The sequence below is a fragment of the Trachinotus anak genome, unplaced genomic scaffold (genome assembly GCF_046630095.1).
Source record: "Trachinotus anak isolate AG129_WGS33_773 ecotype Australia unplaced genomic scaffold, CSIRO_AGI_Tana_v1 ptg000024l, whole genome shotgun sequence".
In the NCBI taxonomy this organism is placed as follows: Eukaryota; Metazoa; Chordata; class Actinopteri; order Carangiformes; family Carangidae; genus Trachinotus; species Trachinotus anak.
In genome coordinates, this window is record NW_027273875.1 from 3,822,062 (window position 1) to 3,839,837 (window position 17,776).

A 17,776-nucleotide genomic window follows, 5' to 3' on the forward strand; every position below is an offset into this window, starting at 1 on the left:
TCTGTGATACTCACACGAGAGAGCAGATTTCATTTTCAAAAGTCAAAAACCAGAACACACTAACAGAGTGTGCACATACTAAGGAAACAGGTGAACACAATGATTAGACAAGGTGCGGACAGCAGCAGGCTCAGCTGTGGACCGGGTACACTGTCCAGACAGATATCGCATACGCTGCATACCACGCTGCTGTCCTAAATCACAGCAGGGGAAATTCCTTCACCATGGAAGAGCTAGAGGTGTGTGTTATTTGTTCTGATGATATTTGACACATGGCTACTTAACTAGACAAAATGTGTGTGTGTGTGCGTGTGTGTGTATTTGTGTCTACATGTCAGCCGGTCATAATGTTTATGCCTCAGTTTTCCTCTCTGTCAGGTTTATGTTTGTCCCTGCACTAAATCGGGATGAGGTGGGAGAAGATGAAACATGGCGCCTGTGCCACGCCTCTTCCCTGTCATTTCTAACTGTCATGTCTTGTGTTTCAGGTGCGTAACCTGTGTTACATGGTGACACGGAGGGAGAAAATGAAACACACTCTGTGTGACCTCCAGGAGAAGATCTTCCACCTGCAGATACAACTACTAGAAGAGGACATGGCTGGAGGTAGGAGAGAGAAGGCATGAGTGTGTCTGTGGTTGTATTTGTAATCCCAGACACCAAAAAACTGTTACCTTTCACCCACTCCAGCACTGTAGCCAAGGCTGTGACACACACACTGTCCACTAACAAAAAAAAAAGAACAATTTGGAAATCTCAAGTGTATAACGGTTATATCCAAACCCTTGTTGGCTGAGTGTGGTGGGTGGACAGTTTTAGAAATGGCCTGTCATCATTTTTACACAGTAGGCCACACTTGACACCTGCACAGCAAAGAACACTGAAATAATAGTCCAGCCAGATATTGTGACACACACCATCCACATAAATGGAGCTCGATTTCCCATCCACTCTACATGGATCACTGACCTCGATGGATTTCATGCAGCTGCTCAGTGATGGAGATCAGAAGGGAGGAAGTTAGCTGGTTGAGTTGGTGCTGCTGTGTTGCGCAGATCAAAATGAGGTTTGTAATCTTAGTGGTATATCAGGTTAAGTGGAGTATGTTTATAGCATTTAATATTTAATCTTGAAACAACTATACAACGCAGAGACAAAACAGAGGTAAGAAACCAGGAAATTTAAAATTCTGGTGTTTGATGCTTCTTCAGTAGACTGTTCCAGAGCCTGGGAACTCCCCTCAATCTGAGGATCTCAGGTAAGGTTTGGTTGTAGAGGAGTCCTGGATGTAGGCAGAAGTGCAGAGGTTGACAGAGGTAGGCTGAGTTATTAAATTTGCAATATGGCCAAGTGCAATATCCAAATCACAGGAGCTGCAATTTTTGAAGAAGCTAAAATGTGTCTCAACATATCATTATAAATGAAGCATTGTGGGAACATACCTTTTTGGTACAAACCCCAGCAAAAATCACATCATAATAATTTTTATATACATATATATATTTGTTTGTTTTTTTTCAGTGAAAAATTCAAAAATTACAGAAAATACAACTATTACCCCCAATCACAATATATGTTAAGATAATAACTTTTTGCACATCGCTCATCCCTATCAACACAACAAATTGAGACTATGGGAAAACAGAAAGAATAAGCCACAAGCCTCTGCTCCATAAAAGCAATTTTACTTTACTAAATCTCTGTTATTGTTAAATACTCATGTTTCAGTCATTTTCTGTGCAACTTGCCAACACTGGACCAACTAGGGACAAGACCAAGCAATGGTTGGTTGACCTTTGCTAGCTTGGTAATGTGTTTCTTGGCCTGAGATTCCACCTTAATCCGATCATGCATTTCCATTTTTATTAAATGATACATTTTGTCTGATTAAAATGCAATTAATCATGGAATACGATGATTCAAAGTAACAAGTAATACCTGCTGGGTTTACTACTCTGCACTGGACCTCTACATATACACTGTGGATGTCACAGAGAAGCAGTTCTTTCATGTTAGTTTTTCCTGTGTCATAACCAGTTTCAGACTAATACTTTAACACTGGATATCTTCCATGTTTATACAGTCTGGCTTCAGTTGTCAGGGGGAGGGGCTGCCGACTGCCATTAACCCAAACATCTCTACTTTGACTGTCAGTGTAAATGCGTTCAGTTACTCTCTGCCACCACAGTAATGCTGGGGGTGGGTGTCGTCTTCACTATATTAATTGGTCAGGTGCATGTGGATTGTTGATTTATGCTCAATCATTTTTATACGCACTCAACATTATTGTCTTTTCTTCATTAGTGCTTATCTACAAGTAGGGGAAATCTATCATTCACTCCCCTGCAAATGTAGTGTCAGTTCAGCTCCACACAATACTCCTGTACGTGACTCTGGCTTCCTGGTCACAGCTTAGTTAGGAAATCCTACTACACCACAGAGACTGACAGCGCTGTCAGTCGGACATTGGAGCTGAGAGTATGAGAGCGGCCAACAGAAACAAGTCATGCTGTGTGGTGTTGTGCTGCCCTCCGTCTCCATCACCTGTCTCTGCCTATGTCACAGTTACTTTCGTGGTTTGGTCATTTTAAGGCAAGACTCGGTTTGTGAAGTTTACAGCCTGCTACGCTGCTGCTCCTGCATCACTCTGTGTACTGTGAGGCAAAAGTGCAGTGTGTTCACTCGAGGTCTTCTCCACTGATGTATCAACTCATCGACTTTTAGGGGACAGCCTCAGTCAAGGCTTTAGGAGAAAGAAAACAAAGACGCCTGCACTCTGTCCTTCACTTGAAATCACTTTATTGACTTGGATTGACTTTATTGATTTGGTTTTCAGACCTTCATTGGGTAAAGTTGATACAGATAAACAGCACCATACAACAACACCTTACATGTATATCCAGGACATGCATTTTTCTTTTTCTTTTTTTTTTACAAATCAGTTCCATATCACACAATGTAGACTACACTCTTTAGTGTTTAGAAATGGCAGGAAAAGCCGAACAATCACAATACTCTGTAATCATTCATAAATAAAAGTGCAACCTGGAGTCTAGAAGAGATTAAGGCATTAACAACTTTCTTTAGATTATCAGTAGATAGAACGAAGCTTATCTTGGAGATGTTTATCAGCTGAATAAGGTAAGACTGAACAATCTCCTTCACTTGAGCATCCAAACAAAGCTTGAAGTTGAATACACCCAGATTTTTTGCTGTCAGTTTTACATTGATTGCCATATTTCCAAGCTGTTATTGTTACAGTGATGATGGTGAACTGTAGTTATGGAGATGATGGTCAAGTATAATTGTTCAAAATCCTGAAGAAATCCTGTATTTGTCTCAGATAATGTTAAGGAACCATGGTAGTTCCTTTAGTCGTGACCTGCAGCTGTCATGCTGATGACAGTGATAGCTTGTTGTCATGGTAATACCAGAGATGTCTCGCTGGCATGGTAATGATAGTGAACTCTTGTCAGCCTGCCCCTGTGGCTGTGTTGTGGGTTGTGTGTGTGTGTGTGTGTGTGTGTGTGTGTGTGTACGTGTGTACGTGTGTACGTGTGTACGTGTGTACGTGTGTGCATGCGCATGTGTGTGTGTCTGTGGGGTGTTGGGTGCTCAATTTGCAGTACTCATCATTGCAGAGGCTGCACACAAATCTTCTGTATGCACTCAACTAAATCTTACAAACACTTTCACTCTCTCTCTAACTCACTGTGTCTCTCCCTTACACACACACACACACACACACACACACACATAAACACACACGCAGTGCAGAGCTGCTGACTCAGCAGACTGCTGCCATCAGGTACCGGGAGCTGAGCTGCTGGCACTAAACGGCCATATCTATTCACACTGCCACAGGAGTTAGATTAGAGAGGATAGTTGGTGTGTGAGTGTGTGTGTGTGTGTGTGTTAGAGAGAGCAGCAGAGAGTGAAGGATGAGGTTGTCTGCTGTAATGATTTGTCGTGTCCCTCACCTTGTATCTACCTCTTTCCTTTTGCCTCTTTTATCTTTCTCTCTTATTTTCCACTGTCCATTTGTCTTTATCCTCTTCTGTAACCCATTTTCTCTTCCATCTGTTTCTGTCTCTCTCTCTGTCATTTGTGGTGTCCTCCAAGGGTTATATTTTCCCCATCTTTCTCTCTCCTTGGTTTTCTCATCCAACACCCTGTTTTTTAGCCAGTGTATGAGTTGTCTCAGTTTGTTCTTCTTTTGTCCCTTTGGCCATGCAAACTGATTTCGTCATACTATGTGACACTTAAGTGACACTAAATATAACTGAAAACATTGTCTGGAGTTTTTCAGACCCTACTACAGCCCAGTGTTGTTCAGATAGTTATACTGGTCACAGTGGGATGGTTTTACCCATTTGATCAGGACGGTCAGTAGCATGTCAGTTGTGACCTGCACTACATTTTATTGTCCTGACTTTGAACCAAATGCATATGTATAGGCATGTGCATATGTGTAAGCAAATTCATAACAGGCTAAGCTGAATATGTTTAGATATCATGTTCCAACACTGAAGGAGCTCATATTGCTGACTTAATTTGAAAAAATATTCCCAGTCTTACAGGATGTGTTTTTGAAAAAGGCCAGATTGCCTGTGTTTACTTTCTCTGACTGTTAAAATTGGTCTAAGGCAGCAGAGTCGGGCTTTACAACTGTAAAATCAGATTTTCAGAAACCTGCAGATACCCTGAGCTTACCGTCCACCAGCAACACTGTGCTTCCTCCCCTCATCTCCCGCTGGGCTTGTTTCCATGTAGAAAACACACATCTCTCCTCTAACCCAACTAAAACAGAACCGCTAACCTCAGTCCACCTGTCTGTCTCTCATAGTAGTTCATCTGTCATGTTCCACGCTCTGTCTGCCTGTCTGTCTTTCGTGTTTATCTGCCTGTCTGTCATGTCACAGGCTGCTCTCGTCATGCTTTGTGAATGCTAGCATGTTACCAGCAAGGCAGTTGGCATGCAGGCAATATCCCTGTAGTCTCACATGAAGACAGACAAGCTATATGATACAGAGGAAGTAAACCACATCTAGTATCTTTTAACAGCAAAAAAAAAAAAAAAAACATACATGATAACATAAGTAAAAGTTGAACACAGTGTTTGAAAACCTTAACAAGACCTAAAGTGCAAGTAATTTGACATCAGAGAACAATTTGAAAAACATACAAGAATACAAGTCCTCATTCTTAAATTTCATAATACAACTACTTGATTAAGCATGGGGAAATGTCATAGTGATAATGCTAGCACGCTCACATTTAGCCAGGTGCAATGTTTTCTTCATTACCATCTTACCGTTCTAGCATTAGCTAGTTAGCACTTGCTAATTAGATGCTTAGCCAAGTACAGTGTTTTCTTTGTTGCTATCTTGGCATAGTAGCATTAGCTAATTGGCCCTAGCTAATTAGACAGGTATAATGTTGGCATCATAGCATGCTAGCATTAGCTAATTAGCATTAAATGTACAACAGAGGCTGATGGGAATGTCTCTAGTTTTGCAGATATGTAGTCATAAACCAGTAATGGCCAAATAAAATAATGACCTGAAGATAGAAGTAGATGAAAAGTTGAGGGACCACCAAAGTTCCTACAATTCATCCTTAGGCCAACATTTATGTCATTAATGGGGTGAAATTGGCTTAATCTTGTCTGAAGAACCTAAAAAGTGTTTTAATGTCAAATGACTTTTTCCTTTACAGGAACAAAATACTACGATAAAACAAAGATTTTATTGGTAAAAGCTTGACTCATTAAAAGGAAAGAATTAAATCACTTTGGCTGAACAGGAAATCTCCTGTATCCCCTTTCTCACAGTATCATAGTCTAAACCTGACAGTCATTCATATCCAGTTTTGTAGTTAGTTAATTTTGTCCTGGTTTGTTTATAATGCAGGGCAGACAGGCACTTCATTCATTTCTGTACAGCTGACCAGTTTTCTGATAGGGAGCATTGCTCATTCTTAGCTTAATATAATCTTATTTAAGCATAACTGAACATACAGGTTCAGCTATTTTCTGTGGGTAGGACTTCTTCTTGAAAGCACACACACACACGCACACACACAGTATTATTGTTATGCAGGAAGTGTACTACATTTACATTCTGGCTCAAACCGAACTGTGACAAGCTGACAGCGGTTAGTATTGGTCTCTCTGATCTGCTCTCAGAAAGTGTGTGTGTGTGTTTGTGTGCAGGAACCAGAGGAAGACAGAGAAAATAAGGACGGAGGAAGAGGAGGATAGGAAGGGACAAGAAGGTGATAGGATAAAAGAAAGAGTGGAAGAGGAGAGGGAAACAGGAGTGGCGGTGATGAGAGAGAAAGGAGAACGTGAGTGTGAAAGGACAGAAGAGAGGGTGGAGAGAGGGAAGAAAAGACAGAAGGGGAGAGAAAAAAAAAACTTTCTCACATTGCACTAATGAGCTCAGGTAAGAAATGGGACACAGTGGCTACACACACACAGACTCACGCTGCAGTTCAGCGCACCTAGAAAGAGGGGAAATTAATCACACACTTCAAAAAGACGAATCCCCTGGTGCTGTTTCGCCTTCTAAACTAGGGAGGGAAGGAGGTTTGGAGGGAGGGATAATATTGCAGGGAACGAGAGAAAGGCAACAGCAGAATGTAAAGACAAAAGAGGGGGAAAAAAGCACAGATCTGACAAAAACGTGTTTAAAAAGGTTTCCGCTGCCGATAGTTGGATTTGCGCTGAGATTACAACCTGCAAGGGGAAAGCTTCCACATGTTCAAGCAGAGCCTGCAGGCGTCCTTGAAAACCCAGACTTAGTTTTCCTCTTTTTCCAAGCTGTAGAACATATAAAAGAACAAGATCAGATTAGGTAAAAATGGGAAAAATTTTGAAAAATGATCCCTGGGAGATCAGAGGATAAGATGGTCCTCCTGTCAAAACAACAAAAAAAAAAAACAGAATGAAATTACGATGTAGGAGCTGTGCGAAGAAGCATTCCCTCCAGGAGCTCCCTCAAAGATCCCTTGGCGTTAATGGCCTCTGCAATTTCAGCAAAAGCCATAAAATAAATTGGAAAAAGGGGGTGAAGTGTCTGGTAGATGTAACTGCACCCTTTTAAAAATCCTCTCCATAAAAAAAAGTTCAGTCATCTTATACTCCTTCCACATTCACACTAATTCCACATGTCAGACTTTAGTAAGGATTAAGCCAGGTTTCAAAGTCACACTGTAGTTCCACTTTTCAACTAAATAGTACCAGCAACTAAGCCCCATTCACACTTAGTCACTTAATGCGTCTTGGGCAGATCAGAAAACAAAAAAGCTAGGTATAAGTGTCTCATTGAAACCACCTCAGGAGGTGTTGACTGGGACATTTTCTTATATCTTTGTACTTGTACTTTTAAGTCAACTTTTTTCAAAGTAGTAAATGCTGTAGGTTTTATCACTGTACTGACTGACTAAAAGTTGAGCCCTTCCAGATTTGTGTGTATTTACTGCTGTACAATCAACTAAACTGCCTGGTTTATAAATATGTGATCACTGTTCCACCAAGTACGTGACTTGTAAAAACCAATTAGCTGTCTCAGTGATGATTTAGGTGTGCCCTGAAAGGGGGTAAATACGTATGCAAACAAATATTTTATATTTGATATTAATTGAGATCACTTTGTAGAGATCTTGATCAGTGCATTAAATCCCCTTTCATTCGATGTGTTAAAATTGGTCTTTTATAATTTACAGCTGTTGGGGTAGAGAAAGGGAGACTGAAGGCATCAGAATTGAAGCTCAGGAACTAAATTTTAATTTTTGTTCCTGATTGAAACACAGAGAAAATGCCAAAGTTCCTAAAAAGGTTTCTAGGTTTCTGGGTTCCTGGAGAAGTTCCTGATGTCAGCAAACGTTATACTTGATTTATTGGCAGTCCAGCCTCCATTTGTCTCTTGATTTGATTCTGGCAGTCACAAGTGCAAAGCGCATCAAACAGCAAACTGAAACTTTTAGTACTAAAAAAAGAACGAAACAAACAGCTTTCATCTGCAGGTGAGCTGGAGTCGAATCCTGGACCTAAATAAAGTCAGATTTTTGAGATTCAAGACGAGCAGTTGTTTTTTTTTTTTTCCCATGTAACAAACGTACAAAGTTAGATGTTTTCTCTGCTTTAGTGAAAATGTGTTCAGTGCATTTTCACAAATTATTGCAATTTTCACTCAACAGAACTTTTCACAGGCAGGCATTTCCAAGCCTCCTCCTAACGATCCGTCATGAACCTGGAAATAAAATTCATCCACACTTTTCACACCTCATTCCAGCCCATTTCATCTTCCTAATTAGCACACACCCTGTCAGTTTCCATAAAGTCTCCTCAGCATTTATTCTTCCACTTTCACCCTACATTTTATTTCTGAAATGGAGGTACAGCACGGAACCTGCCGAGCCCTTTAAAAACATAAATATCTCCAAACAAAAATGGAAACTTTTAGGCCAACAGAAACATACAATACACACAGACGTTCTTCTCTTCTCTCTGTTCTCTGCTGCTTTTCTTTCTAACCAATAAGCATTGTACTTTTACTGAACTATCCAATCACACTATATCTCTCCTTTGCCTCTGTCCTCACACACACACACACACACACACACACACACACACACACACACACACACACACACACACACACACACACACACACACACACACACACACACACACACACACAGAGTCAGTGTGAAATCTGTCTCTGGTCTCTCTCAGCTTCATTCATGCATGTCCTGCTCCTCCATGCTAAAGCAAGCATGAGGACAGCCTACTGCTGGCTATGACAGCCACACACATACATACACACCCACACGTAGTGTTGGCATCTACTGACCAACACACACAATTCAGCTACAGTATAATGTCACAGATTTTACTTTATTTATTTTATCCATGCTAGCGGCACATTTGTATGGACGGCCGTGTTGGTCTGTCAGTTGTTTCCACCACTAACTCCGCATCTATTGGATGTGTCAAGACGACATTTTGTGCAGACATTCATGGCTCCCAGAGGATGAATCCTACTGACTTTGATGACGCCACTGACTTCCTGCAGCACCACCAGCACCGCCATCAAAGTTTTTGCTTATCCTGTAAAATTTCTCATAGATTGGTAGTCATTAGTGTAACTAATGACTTTGGTTATCCTCTTGCACCACCATGAGGTTGACCTTGTGCTGATGAGTGAAATGCCTCAAAAACTATTGGATAGACTGCTCTTAGATGTGGGACATACATTAATGTTCACCTCAGGATAAATTGTAATAACTTTGGTGATCCTTTGACTTTTCATCGAGTGCAAATTGAGCCAAAATTTTAATTCGTACAATATTATACCTTGGTTTATAACCACATAACAGCGACATTAATGATATGGCCATCAGCTGCAGCTCTACTTTGTGTTTGGTGCTAATCAGCAAATGTATGTTGGTTAAAATGCTGAACTAAGATGTGTTAGCATTTAGCTCAAAGGGCCGCCGCTGTGCCTAGCTGCAGGTGTCAGACCATCCATGACAGCTGTTTCACCCAAGAGTGACTGTTGAGCGATACACACACATACACATGAACAAATAAATTCAGCTCTTCTGAACCCCAGTATAGCTGTAATGAACCTGCAGGTGCCACCTGCTGTACCAGTGCACACAAGCACACACACACACACACACACACACACACACACACACACACACACACATACATACACATACACATATGTATGAACGTGATAGCAGCAGGAGAGTTAGTTAACCATGCAGGCAGGACTCTGTGTTTGTGTAAACAGCAGGAGACTGTTACAACAAGACATCCCAACAATAAGGGCTTCCCATGTCACAGAATGAGGCACAGAGAGAGATCATCACTGTGCGATATATGTGAGTCAGTGGAGTGTGACTGCAAGTGTCTGCACCGTGTCTTACATGCTGTGTGTGTGTGTGTCTGGGTGTGTAGAGACATGTGTTCAACTTGCATGTGTTTGTGTGTATCTGTTGAATGTAGAGTTGAGCAACAGTCAATGTTATTTTGTTTTTCAGTAGAATTGTGCCATGAAAAACAACGGTATTGAATTTAGAGCTGAAATAAGTAGTTGATCAATTGATTGGTCGATCAAAAGAAAATGAAGCTGCAATTATTTTTGATAAACAGCTTTCCAAGCAAAAACACCACCTATTATCATTTTTAATCATTGTAAACTGAAAATCTTTGAGTTTTATACTTTTGGGAGGATAAAAATACAATAGTAAATGTAAGGTTGTACATTAAAATACCAGTTAATTTCAATATGAACTGTTATTTAACATGTTGATTGTTAATGCTGATATGAAAATAACTCATGACAATTATTCTGATGATGATTATTATTAGAATTTGATAGTAAATTTGGTATTTTGGTATTTTTTCACATAATAAAGACTAACTCATTATTGTCAGTAAAACGGGCAATAGAGCTCTTTATTTAATGGCTCCATTGATAGTATAAGGTGATGGTGGTGGAGGTTAGTGTTTATTGTAAGACTAGTGTATTGGACTGAATCATATAGTCAGGTGTTGTTCTTAGTATGTTGCCTTTCATCATGTGCACATATCAGTGTTTGTTGTGTTACCTGCCGTACTCCCAGCTGGAGGGAGCGAGCGAGCACTCCTGGAGTGAGAGGACAGCTCGCAGCAGGGAGGCGCTCCGCAGGGCTCTGTTACATGTCATACAGAGTGTGTGTCAGTGTGCTCACAGACCTGAAGACTTACAAACAACTGATGTGTTTGTGTGCAATATATGCATGGTCTCTTTCCTAAGAGAAAGTATATGACAGTATGTCAAATAGTGTTGCGGTTTTCTTGTTGTTCTTTTTAAAATGTCCGAATGGCGGGCTGCGGTGTTTGATTTTTATTTAAAGAGATATAAGAATAGGCAGCACGGATAACCAAGAACCCCACGAGTCTTCTTTGTTTTCCAGTTTTATCTCTGAGGTTTACTGAGGTGTTGCTCATCAAGGCCATAGGGGCTTTAAATCTGACAGCCTGACCCTCAAACTTTAACAAACTTTACAACAAGCATTAACATGTATCCCGAGCAGTTAGGTTTTATCTGGGTAGAGGAGAAGTGTAAATGTACACTGAAGTCAAACCTCATCAGGAGGTAAGTCACATTTTGCCACAGTGATACAGTACAGGGAGCAAAAACCTCACCAGTTTCCATATAATAATCTGTCAATGGAAATAAAACTAATTGGCTGTGATCTCCTGAATGTTTTATGTCTTTGTGATGAAGACATTTTCAGACATTATGTTCTTATTTGATGGACGTCGTAAAAAAAAAAAACACCTGTGTGACATGAGGATGACAATTCTCGTCCTTCTGAAGCATAAAAAGTGCAAGTGAGATCAACACTTTGCATAAATTTGCAAGGCAAAATAAAAAAAAACATTTGTTTTGTTGTAGGATTCTTCAGATATATTTTTCTAAAGTCTCAGAGAAGGTGTAAACCTCTGTTTATTTGTTTTCCTGGTAAATCATCTGGCTTTTGGGCAGTTAAAAGAGCATACAGTGTCAGCCTTCACCTTCCACGTCAGTGACACCTTTTACACCAGGCTGCGGTCCCTCTCCTGTGACCACAGATTGGCTCGCAACTTTTATCAGTCTTTCAGGATTATTTATGCACCCAGGATGATGCCAATCAGCAGCCTCAAGCTCCTTATGCACGCCTTTCAAACATGGGCAATAAGTTCTGGAGGCCACAACAACGCAATTCAATACAATCTAAAAGTGTATCTTTAATGTGTGCTGACTGTACTTCCTCAGGCCTTAGATTCAGGTACACCTGAGACTCCCCCCCCTCACTGTCTTTACTATTTTTCCTTCTTTATTTCTCCCTCTGCCAACTATCTGTCTTCTAAGCTATGTTTACACCCAAATGTCATTTCCTAAAATGTCAACAAATAATCTGAAAAACTTTCACTTTTCCATTGTATTTCTCCAACTTTAACATTCATTATCTCCTACTTTCTGACTCAAATTCCACCTGAAAGAAAGTAGTTCCCCAGTCTCAGTGACACTTTCCACCTGAATCAAGCTTAAATTGAATAAATCACCTAAATCCTTAACCTGAGCCCATCTTCTGTGTCTCCCTGCAGAGAAAACCCAGAAGGGAGAAAAGAGGAAGCAGAATGGAGTGAAGGAGAAAGGGAAGGAGAAAAGGAAAAGTAGTCCTGAGAAGAAAAAGGAGAGATGGAAGTCAGAGAACGGCTCCCTCCTTAAAGAGCTAGGTACATTGTGTGTTTGTGTGTGCGTGGGCGGGTGTACGCCCTGCAGTTTTTGCCGTGTTTCCAAACTGATCAAATACACCTCACTGGCTGAACATATGCCTACGTGTGTGTTTGGGTGTCCATATGAGAGCTCATGCTGACAAAAGTCAGCACATTCATAGCCTTGATGCATCAATAATTTATTTGAGGTTTTGATATACAGTCTCTTCATAGGGCGAGGGCCAAATGCAATAATAAAACAACCAAGACACTCTAAAAGTTGGAGATCTTCGGATAATATCATTTCATTGTGCTTTCTGTGTATACTGTGCATATGTGAAATCTTAAATAAAATATTGATGCATCAGTAGTGCTGCAACCTTAACAAAATGCTGTTACATTCTGCTATTGTCGGCATCCTTTCTTTACTTGGCGTACTTACTTTTTCTTTTCTTTTCTTTTTTTTTTCTTTTTTTCTACACATTTGATGCATCCATCATCACTGTTGTTATTCATCTTCTGTCTGTTGATCACTGCAGATCAAGTGTCAGATGTAAGAGTAAAATCTTTAATAGGAGTTGACCGCAGCTCAGCCCAGCAGGTCTGATGTGATACATAAATGTGACAGCAGGGGAGCATAACTCAGAGACAGACAGATAGGAAAACAATGAAACAATAAAAGTGAAGGACAAAATTCAGCAAGACTTGAAATTCTAAAAATTGTCATCTGTGTAAATCATGCAGAATCATGCAGACCTCCTCCCAGCTTTTCTGTAATTATCAAATCACCATATTTTAAAAGGTGGCACTGTAAAACAGAAGTTATGCTCATACTGGCAACTGGACGATTTTGCAATCCTTTTAACAGTGAAGTGCAACAGCTGATGTCACTTTTTTTTTAAATATCACTTGAAAGAAAGAAAACTAAAACTTAATTTGTTCTTCTGTGTCATGCTCTGCTATACTGTGTGCCTCCTTAAGAACGCAGTCACTTGGGGCTGTGGCAACCTCAAGAACTGTGATTGGCTATTGCTCATTATTTTCCTTTGCCAGTGGAGATTTTTAAAATAAGATCTGATAAGATAGTTAAGAGTCAAGACAGCATGAAACATATTGAAAAAAGGGCTAAACTATAGTGTCTTCTAAATTATAGTAACAGACATGTTGCAAAGTGATTTCCAGTGTAAACATTCAGCTCCCTACCACAGAGAATTTGTGGGAATAAAATAAAAGCATGATTCAGCTCAATCATCTATGAACAGCTGTCTACTCTTTCGGTGGTGCTATGAATTGGAGAAATCTGCCTAGAACTACAAATCCAAACCTTCCTTATCTACAGCGGGACTCCTCTTAACCCCCGCTGTTGACCATGTATTCATAAACTCATTCAAACGCAAACTACACAGGCTAATCCTTACTTGTGTTGTAGAGTCGACATTCTCTCTGAACTTCTCTGCGCCTCTGCTGGCAGGTGACTTTGGATCTGGTGTCACTTCAATGTTACTGAAAAGCAGTTGTGTTTTTGTTGTGACATAAGCCAACTGCCTCACCTTCAACCAAGACCTTTCCATCTATGGAGTCAAATCCACAATGTCACCACACATTACCCCCCAGATGGTTTGGTGTCAGTAATCATCATTTTGCTGCAGGGCCTGTAGAAGATCAGAGCGGTAGTGTAATGTTATAGTTATATAGTTATAACAATGTTATAGTTTGGAATCTGCAACAAGTACCCACAGAATCAGTGGCTTCACCAAGTTTTTCACTGTTCTCTATATTTAAAAATTCAAACAGCAATGTCTTAAATATTGCAAAGACACATAGAAACAGTGGGATGGGATGCAGAGCCACCGCTGTTATGATCAGAGTTGCTAAATGCCTCATCGTGTCTTGTCAAAAATGAAAAGAATCTGACAGTCACGAGTCAAACCTTTTTCTGGGTAAAAGGAGCAAAAGTTGTGAATGCAAGGGAGAGAGAACAGGCTATAGAAATGATGGTAAAACTGAAGAGAGAGAGAGAGAGAGAGCAGCTCTGTCAGTGTTAATCTTTGTCATTAATGAGCGGCGGGGAGAGAGACACTGATAGAATAAGGGAGAGGGAGGCCTGTCACTGCCAATCCTCATCACTGGTGAGATGAGGATGGATGATAATGGTTGGCGGTCCGGCTAGTAGGTGATCCATTACCTGCTGCTGATCATGACAGCTTCATGTGATGCTCAGAAGACACTCGGAAGACGTTCAATGGAAATGGAGCATGCAGACTATATGTACTGTATGTAGATATTTGTTCATAACATTGACAGTTTACAGCCATTTAGCTGACACTCGTATCCATACCGACTTGAAGTGAACAAGGAGATAAAGGCTCAGTCTCTCGCTCGAGTACACTTGATAGACTGTTGATGGACACACACTGCCGCTGTGGTGATTAAATCCGCAGCTTTTAAGTTGTCAACATGAGACAAGCAACCTGCCTGACTATTGAGGTGCAAATTAACATTTCAATGCACAGACATCCTCATAAAAGTCAAAAAGACTTACAGCTCCGTAGCAGTTTCTCCATCACTAACTGATGAGAGAGGTTTATTTTTTATTTTCCACTGAGCAGAAGTGACATGTTTGGCTTGGTGAAGGCTATGAGTAACTGTTTTTTGTGGCTGAGAGCTTGAGTTTCTCAGGAAATCATCCAGGGTCATGTTAGCAGGGCTAGAAATGTGTTGACTGATGTGTTAAATCGGGGGTGCAGATACCAAAGCTTCTCTACGAGAAACATGGGAGTTTCAGATTTGAAATTGAATGTCTATCTGTTTATGTCCATCTATTTACTGCTTCATCTGCATTCATTTGGGGAGACAGGCTCCTTTTCAAAGTTGGCACCGTGATGTGTCTGCAGAGCCCGGAAAGTCATATTTCTTGACATCCTAAAAACATCCTCAGTTTATTTTTTCAGATGCAGCTGCTTCACGGGACAGTAGAGCAGTGACAGTTTGATGAGAGCTGGTGCTGTCGGTCGTGGCAGAACCAGAGCGCGCTGTCAGGATCAAACGCAGTGTTTCCTCCTTTCCTCGCCTTTCAGGTTATCTCTTTCGCTTTTGCTTTGGAAATGTTTCAGTCCAAAATTACATAACCACGCTAAGCCATTCGAAAAAAGGTGACAACCCTGTGTGCGAAGCCGTTGATAACATAAAGATCAAATAAACTGTGGTGCTCTTAGGGATTGTATGAAGCTGCATGGTTCATAAATTCAGACTTCTGAAGTGAAAATATTGAATGAGCTTCAATGTTTTTTTTTCCCTTAATGCATCGGAAAAAAAGAAGTGAAAATTTAAATATTGTTATTAAGTCAACTTATTTAGCATTTATAAGCAGTACACAAATATCAATAACGCAATATAATATAATTGTTCAACTGTGTTTTACTATATCTTTATCTGTTTATAGTCCAGCCTTCACTCACAAGTGTCCACAGGAGTTATAGTTGTTACAGTTATAGTTGTTGACAGATACATTTATGTGAAGACTATAAAGTCTTTCATTGTCTTTTATACCATTTATTAAATGTTTATATAGTGCGTATAAATGCTCAATAGAGGGACTTGAAATAAAGTGTTTCCAATAAAACTATAAATGTCAAGTTAAGATGAAAAATCAAACAAAATGTAATTTAAGTTTTTGTTGTTATATAATAAACAAAAACAAAAATTACAGTGAAGTTGTGCCACAGGGAAAGAAACACACAAGTTGACATATCCGGTATGTTTGTGTAGGCGAATAAAATTTGGGGGGGGGGGTGTCCTCCATATCTTCAAGCTCTCTCTAAAAACTAACTCCTCCGCTGTGAAAAGCTTCTATATGTAGGACGTCAAGTGGGTGGATTTGTAGTCTTACGTAATGCTTGTTTATGTGTATCCAGATCTAAAAAGTTCTGGATATTCCTCCAATGACATTCTGTAAAAAAGCTGTGGGCTACACAGACAATTACTGAACATGATTAATATCTGAGAGCCTGAATGGAAATGAGTCCTGATGACTAATTGTGCTCTCTAATATCATTTATCCTCCTTTTATCTGAGTTCTTATGTGCATAGAAGCAGCTCACCTACATAAATGATAACATTTATAATAGTTAAACACTTAATAGGTTTTTGAAGGTTGCTCCCATCCTTCTCCAAAGAGGTCAGAGGTCAAATCAGCAGAATCCTACATCGTAAATAGAAAAAAAGACAAATTTCTCTAACAGACATGTCAACATACAACATACAAGACACATGAAAGGCATTAGAAATACATAAACAGGACATCTCAGCGCACTGAAAGCAGCACTAAAGCGACATGCAAAATGTGAAGAGCTCGGTTCCTTCCTGTGATCCCAGAAATCGAACATGACAGAACGTTTTTCAAAGCTCGAAAAACCAGCCAACAAAGACTTCCTGCTGTCATCAAAGGATGAAACCTGGAGCTGCTCTGGTGATAACTAAACTGGCTCTGACTTTGAGGGATTATAGCATTTTGGTAGTAATTGTATACAGCTAGGTTTAACCTCGCTCTGTTGCTAACATTTCTATAACATAAAATCAATTCATACGTCCAGGAAGATTGAGTTTCCACTTTTAGGGGTTTGAAGTTTTGGATTTTTGTGTCGGCTGCAGCCTTGAGTTTTGAGAAAAAGGCTTATAAGTGGAAGAAAGTCAGATCTCCTGTATGAATGGGAAATAATGCTGTGTATGTGACTGTATATACCTCATTCATATTGGCCATTAAGGATGGGAATATTTGGGAATCTCACAGGCAAACTATACTTTAATTTGTAGATTCCTGATTCAGTTTAGAGAACAGTGCACTATTACTTCAGAGCTCTGTGTGCCAAACCATTTACTGATGTCTTAAATCCACTGAATGATTTGAAACACACCTGGCAGTTAAGGTAGCTGATATTGATTAAGGTCTTTGTCTGACATCAAAAAAAAGCTGAGAAAAGTAAACAGCTTTATTTTTTGAAAACTAGTAAAACTGCATTAGATGGAAGCATGTTACAGTCTTCTGCCAGCATGAGAATGAATGAAGGCAATGAAATTACCACGTAGTTTACCAAAATTGGTCTACGTTTCCTGGTCAAGAGTGCTCTGTTGTGCTCTTACTAACGTTATATCTCCAGCAGTGAAGAATACCCTCTGCTTCAAAGCTTTTTCTAGGGAAACCCTTCGTTATCCACAGAGCTGTACAGGCGCAGGTCTTTGGAAATGAAAATGAGCAATGATTCCAGTTATATTTTTTCCCCCGATCAAAGTTGGCTGCATGTTTTGTGAAGTGGTGCTACGTGCCATGGTAGGTCTGGATTTGTCTCTGGGTGACGGTGCACAAAGTATTCAGAGAAAATAATTAACCTTCAGATTGCACAGCTAGTTATTAGGTTATTGAATCCAAGCTAGACCCAGAAGCTCAAGAAGATCAACTTTGGTTAATTCAGCTCTGCCTTTTCTGTTCTGCCAGCAGAACACTGTCATACAAGAATA

General features: G+C 40.1%; 1 protein-coding gene across 2 annotated transcripts in view; it reads left to right on the top strand.

Moving 5' to 3' along the window:
* The window catches only part of jade2 (jade family PHD finger 2), a 185,294-nt gene that overhangs the window by 145,985 nt on the left and 21,533 nt on the right, over window positions 1-17,776 (top strand). The window contains exons 11-12 of one of the 2 annotated variants that reach the window (XM_071461492.1): window positions 489-606; window positions 12,152-12,283. In XM_071461492.1, coding sequence (XP_071317593.1) covers window positions 489-606; window positions 12,152-12,283 — 250 coding nt within the window. The remainder of the gene's footprint in view (window positions 1-488; window positions 607-12,151; window positions 12,284-17,776) is intronic. The other variant, XM_071461493.1, reaches the window with a different exon arrangement.